General features: G+C 40.1%; 1 protein-coding gene across 3 annotated transcripts in view; it reads right to left on the bottom strand.

Moving 5' to 3' along the window:
* The window catches only part of LOC102891704 (serine/threonine-protein kinase Sgk1), an 8,339-nt gene continuing 2,652 nt past the window's right edge, over nucleotides 1-5,687 (bottom strand). For 2 of the 3 annotated variants that reach the window (XM_015592134.2, XM_006915397.3), the window contains exons 2-12: nucleotides 5,242-5,317; nucleotides 4,727-4,802; nucleotides 4,231-4,335; nucleotides 4,038-4,121; nucleotides 3,789-3,920; nucleotides 3,421-3,533; nucleotides 2,950-3,073; nucleotides 2,413-2,508; nucleotides 1,777-1,932; nucleotides 1,579-1,668; nucleotides 1-1,172 (exon numbers count right to left, since the gene is read on the bottom strand). In XM_015592134.2, coding sequence (XP_015447620.1) covers nucleotides 1,005-1,172; nucleotides 1,579-1,668; nucleotides 1,777-1,932; nucleotides 2,413-2,508; nucleotides 2,950-3,073; nucleotides 3,421-3,533; nucleotides 3,789-3,920; nucleotides 4,038-4,121; nucleotides 4,231-4,335; nucleotides 4,727-4,802; nucleotides 5,242-5,317 — 1,220 coding nt within the window. In that variant the 3' untranslated portion in view covers nucleotides 1-1,004. Of the gene's footprint in view, nucleotides 1,173-1,578; nucleotides 1,669-1,776; nucleotides 1,933-2,412; nucleotides 2,509-2,949; nucleotides 3,074-3,420; nucleotides 3,534-3,788; nucleotides 3,921-4,037; nucleotides 4,122-4,230; nucleotides 4,336-4,726; nucleotides 4,803-5,241; nucleotides 5,318-5,454; nucleotides 5,617-5,687 lie in introns of those variants that run through there. The other variant, XM_006915398.3, reaches the window with a different exon arrangement.

Raw genomic sequence — 5,687 nt, 5'->3', positions numbered from 1 at the left:
TAAATATTTTTCAAGGTTTTATTGCAAACCAAAATTGGTTTATCACACACAAAAAAGTTGTGTGATGGGGAGGGGGAAGAAATGTACATATTATAACCATGTTAATTACAGTACATTAAAATGGTGGTTTACATTACAAATAAGCCTGTAAGTTTAAATATACTAGTGTTATAACCCGATGTACAGACTTTCTTTATACAATACATACAATTATCAGGAATGAAAAAAAAACCATAAATAATGCCCATTTTACAGGTGACATTTTAAACAATGAAAACACCAGGCTTGACTGACAACTGGGGCATTGGTCCATAAAAACCCTTTCTAAAAATAGAAATATTTGTAGCAGCAATGCTTTCTTTAAGCATCTGGATACAAGTCATTGCAAGACCATTTCAATAAATTTTAATTATTAACTATATCTTACAAAAAAAACAGTCTACACATAATTTTATCTTCCAAATATGGAAGAAACAAACAATGTCCCACATTGTAGTGTCCTGCAAGTGTCACATTGATGCTTATTACTAAATCCCTCTGTGATCAAGCATATCACACTCATACCACTGTTTGCACAGTAAATCCACAAGAGAAAATAAAGAACTAAAACACTCTGCAATAGGAAAAGCTTTGGAGCTAACATGATCTCATCAGAAAAGGCACATTTCATAAGATTCGTTATCACAGCCCAGACAGACCTTCAGGAGTTCCTCCTTAGAACAGCGTCCTCCTCCTACTAAGACGACTGCGTCTGTCTAAGGCGGCACTCTAATGCGCATTTCAGAGATAGCACCACTTGGAAGGAAGAAGGAAAATGAAAACCTCATGTGCTCTTCAAAAAGCTTCCAGCAAACGGTGTGCAATAAGACTGCCAAGATGTGCAAGCTCCCAGAGATGTGCAAATTCTCTTTTAAGATGTCCTGTCAGCTGGCAGCTCTGCCAAAAGGCTAACTAAAACACTTAAAAACACACATAAAATCCTTCGAAATCAACCCTACGACTGTTCAGAGGAAAGAGTCCACGGGAGGTGCATAGGAAAAGCCGAGGAAGGCCTCGGCGGCTTCCTTGACACTGGCTGTCAGGAGGATGCTGTCGGGAGACCTGCCAATGGAGTTGGGGACCGGCTCCTCAGTAAACTCGGGGTCAAAGTGCCTCAGGTCGCTGGGTCCGCTCTAGCAGGAAGGAAAAGCACACTCAGTGTCAAAATTCACAGTGGATGCAAGACACGCTTATTCACGCTCTCAATCTGGAGCTCCAGTCTTTAGAGCACAATATGAAAACTCCTACAACAATCATAGATTTCAAACACAAAACCCAGAGGCCACACAGAGTTTAAATGATAAGGATAAATACCCTTTTTGTCTTTCGGTACTTTAACTGATAAATATGTTGAAAAATTGTGTGAGCTTTGTTGGGACAAAAATTCCACTTTTTCTCTAGGTAGAATAATGGTCCATGAACAAAAGATCTGCCAATTTATTCCTTGAGGGCCCTCCCCAGTCCACCATCACCACCAACTCTGAATTAAAGAAATGCCCTTTGGGACTCTCTATACTTAGAAGAGAGAAAGATACTCACCACATTTGGGTTAAAAGGGGGAGTAATCTTCTTATTAATAAGATCATCCCAGTTAATTACAGAGAAGAAGACATGATTCTTAATCTCCATCTGTTGAGAGGAAAAACAAGATTAATTTAGACAGGCAGAATTCGAGAAGGGCAGTGAGATCTAGTACACTTCTCAGACAATCCAGGAGAACAGGAAAAAATTACTCACAAAGTCGTCCTTGGCACCCAGCCTCTTTGTCCTGTCCTTCTGCAGGAGGCCCTCCAGGAGGTGTCTTGCAGAATTCGTAATATTTGGCTTCAACTGGAGGGGCTTGTTCAGAATGTTGTCGTACATCTCAGCTGTGTTTCGGCTATAAAAAGGAGGCTGAGAGAAGGGAGAAAATTTCTTAATGTTTAATTGGAAGTTTTGTATACATATGTTATCAATAGAGAAAAAGACTTAAACTACCACATACTAAGCTGGATTTGACAAAGCCTTTCCCTTGATAAGTTTTCTTTGCCCTGGATTTTTTGGTGTTTATTTTGCAACTCTTACCAGGAGGTAGAGATACAAATAAAGCCGTTTTTGTTTTTTTTTTTTTATTACCCACATAGGTTAAGTGTGGTCATATCTAGTAAAATGTGAATTTACAAAAGAAAAATCCACTAGGTTAAGAGTTTATTCTAAAACACTTATATGCCTCTCTTATCAGAATTTGATAAGCTTACTGATAAAGGGCAAGACACACTGACTAGGTCTGCAATAGGGCCTGTGTGCCCAGAAAAGTCGGGATTTTAAGACTACATACTAGGGAACATTATCAAATTAGGGACAATATTCCATGATTCTCAATGTGCTACTTACCAGGCCATACAGCATCTCATATAAGACAGCCCCTAGGCACCACCAGTCCACGGTCCTGTCGTAAGGCTGCTTATGAAGCACCTCAGGTGCAAGATACTAAAAGACAGATCAGGAAAACAGAGTTTAGAGCCCACAAAACCAGGAAATCCCAAGACAAGGCATGCACTTTGAAAGGGCTGAGAGACCCTGGGTCCATTTGGAGAACACACTTCCTTAGATTACTTCCTGATAAAATTGCTGGACCTTGAGGCTAACTGGTCATCTACATGTACTGATTTTCAGGAAGCGATTGGGCAGTCAAAAGCATCTTCTTTGGGGATTTAAAAGCCTTTTATACCATGGTTTTTGCTTTAATTAAAGCAATGTAAGGCGTTGGAATATCTCAATTTGTCAAACAGCAAATGTATTTTACTGGCACTGTATTGGACTATGAAATCGTGGAGAACCATTGACTCTTTTTGTAGTTAAAAGTGTTCCTGTATTTATCTCTCCAGGAAGGAGCGGGTAGACCAGACAGCAAATCAAGGGTATTCCTACCTCAGGTGTGCCACAGAATGTGGATGTCGTGCCGTTGTGTTCAATATTTTCCTTGCAGAGCCCAAAGTCAGTGAGGACAATGTGTCCCTGTGAATCTAGCAGAATGTTCTCTGGTTTCAAGTCTCTGTAAAAAAAAAAATGAACAGAAAAATAGTTGCACGAATTAATTTTACTTCGTAAGAAATCCTCTGTAAAGATAATTGCTAGGCCTATTACAGGCATTTTAAATTCACTGTAGTTGTACAGTGAATAAAAAAGGGAGCCCTTGTTCTGCTAATCTATTCTGGATTAAGCACAATCCTAGCTGGCTAGCTCCCCAGTGGCATAGAGTCAAGGCAGCTCACATGCTGGGGAATCTGGTTTTAGGTGACCAATTAATACATAAAATGCACTATTTTAAGGCCCTGTCAAAGATTAGGGATGTGTCTCCTTTACACCCAGGAAGGTAGCCTTAAAAGCACTTCAGCTCACCTATAAACGATGTTCAGAGAGTGCAGGTAACCCAAGGCACTGGCTATTTCAGCAGCATAGAAACGAGCCCGTGGTTCCAGAAAGCAACGCTCCCTCTGGAGATGGTAGAACAACTGCAGGAGACAGAACAAAGTTGGTCTAAGTTGCCAAAGCCTGATAACAACGTACTTGATTAGTCTTGACATATATAGCTAAAGAGAACAATTACAGGAAATGGCCCTAAATAGTCTATTAGCTATTAGAAACCTGGTAAGTTAAAGGAAATGCTAATTCTGGTAACTTTTTCCCCCTAAGTATCTTTTAAAAACTTTCTTCCCCAACTAAAACCACAGACACCCAAGGGTTAGCTCACAGTTCCTTCTGCTCACCTCTCCGCCGTTAATGTAGTCAAGGACAAAGTACAGTTTGTCAGCCGTCTGGAAAGAGAAGTGAAGGCCCACCAGGAAAGGGTGTTTCACATTCTTCAACAGAACATTCCGCTCTGACATAATATGCTTTTCCTAGGAAAAGGATAATTAAGATTCAGTGGCAAATTTCAACAAGGTACCAAAATTCGAAGGTGAAACTACTCAATGAAAATCTATCTTCAAACCCAACTAATCAAACACATCTCATACCTCCTTCTTTTTCAGGATCGCTTTCTTCTGTAAAACTTTGACTGCATAAAACGCTTCTTCTGCTTTGTGTCTTGCTAGAAGAACCTGAAATTTCAATTAAAAATCACTTTTTTTTTGCTATCCACTCGCAAGGAGGATGTAAAATGAGTGCATGACTGACTGACAATAATAAGGTCTTCAGACTTGAAATTACCTTTCCAAAACTACCCTTCCCAATCACTTTCAAGAAGTGAAAGTCAGATGGTTTCGCATGAGGATTGGATGATGGGCCAAGGTTGATCTGCTGAGAAGGACTTGGCTGGAAAAGAAAACATTTTCTTTTAATATCTATTTCAAAGGAAAACAGCAATAATAAAGACATTACATCTGCAAATAACTAAGGCAAGTTACCAAATAGCTATAAACACATTCAAAACTACTTTTCATCCATATGTATTAATACTTCAGTTAGAGTATAGAAATTGTATACGTTCTCGTAAAAAGATAAAACTTTTATACAACGTGCCTTTAAAAATACTCCACTGACTCAATACTTAAGCCCTTATGTCACCTGTCATGCCCTCGACTAGAGGCATTACTGCCTTGATACTAATTTCTATAAATGCCATTTTAATTCATCAATGTAGGACTACTAACTGACTCATTTACAAAATTCCTGCACGGATGCATCACAAATACAGAATACTTACTGGAGGAGAAGGGTTGGCATTCATAAGCTCAGGCTCCTGAGGTTGGGAGATTTTCAAAATGGACTGAACTTCAGGGCTGCAAAGAAAGGAACAATTTAGAATCTCCTAACTCGCCACACGGGGGCACACCAACACCAACAGTGAGCTTCTGGTTCAGCCGTTCCCGGAGAATTCCGTGTTTAAACTAAAAACACCCAAATAAATTACTCAGTTAAAGAAAATAACAGCCAAAGAAAATAATAAACCTAGCTAAACACAGAGATGATGAATGTTCTTTACTGGGACAGGGGTTGAATTAGGCAAACATAAAAATTTTATTTTACAGTTTGAGAACAATCCAAATCCTCAAATTAATTTCAATGTTCAAACTGTTTTAAATAAATTGGATCCTGAAAAGGGATCCCCATCCCCAGGGAAGTCTACGTCTTTCTGATAAACACACTGATTAGACTGTCTTTATTTCTGGTAAACCTGAAACTACTAATTTTTATTTCTCCAAATCCCCCCAAACTTACTGTTTGCATGCATAGGAGTTATTGGCAATCTTCTGAATAAAGTCGTTCAGGCCCATCCTCCTCTGTTTCATGAAAGCTGTGAAGTAGAGAAAAGAAATAAACGTTTAGATGCTTTTTTAACAGCCGACGCCACACGCACTAGTCTGATGCGGGACCTTCAAAAAATTTTCCACTTCGCATATCCTACAAGTCCAGCCTTATTCCTGCACTCACCGATTAGAATTGCTACCATTCCCCTCATTCTGGAATAAGTGAGGGTGCCTCTAGCAGCCTCGGTTTTCACTGTCATCGCCAAAGAGATAACACAGAGTAAAAGCAGCCACCACTGATTGAAGACCGGCTGAGCCAACACAGCTCTCTGGCCCAGCCACCCGCCTTATAAGCCCTGCGCCGCCGCGGGGGCGGGGCCCACAAGACAATGAGGAAGTCACGCTGCCAGGCCCAGC

The sequence above is a fragment of the Pteropus alecto genome, unplaced genomic scaffold (genome assembly GCF_000325575.1).
Source record: "Pteropus alecto unplaced genomic scaffold, ASM32557v1 scaffold185, whole genome shotgun sequence".
Classification (NCBI taxonomy): Eukaryota; Metazoa; Chordata; class Mammalia; order Chiroptera; family Pteropodidae; genus Pteropus; species Pteropus alecto.
The sequence above is the reverse complement of the archived record's forward strand: the minus strand, read 5'-3'. Positions and strand labels throughout refer to the sequence as shown.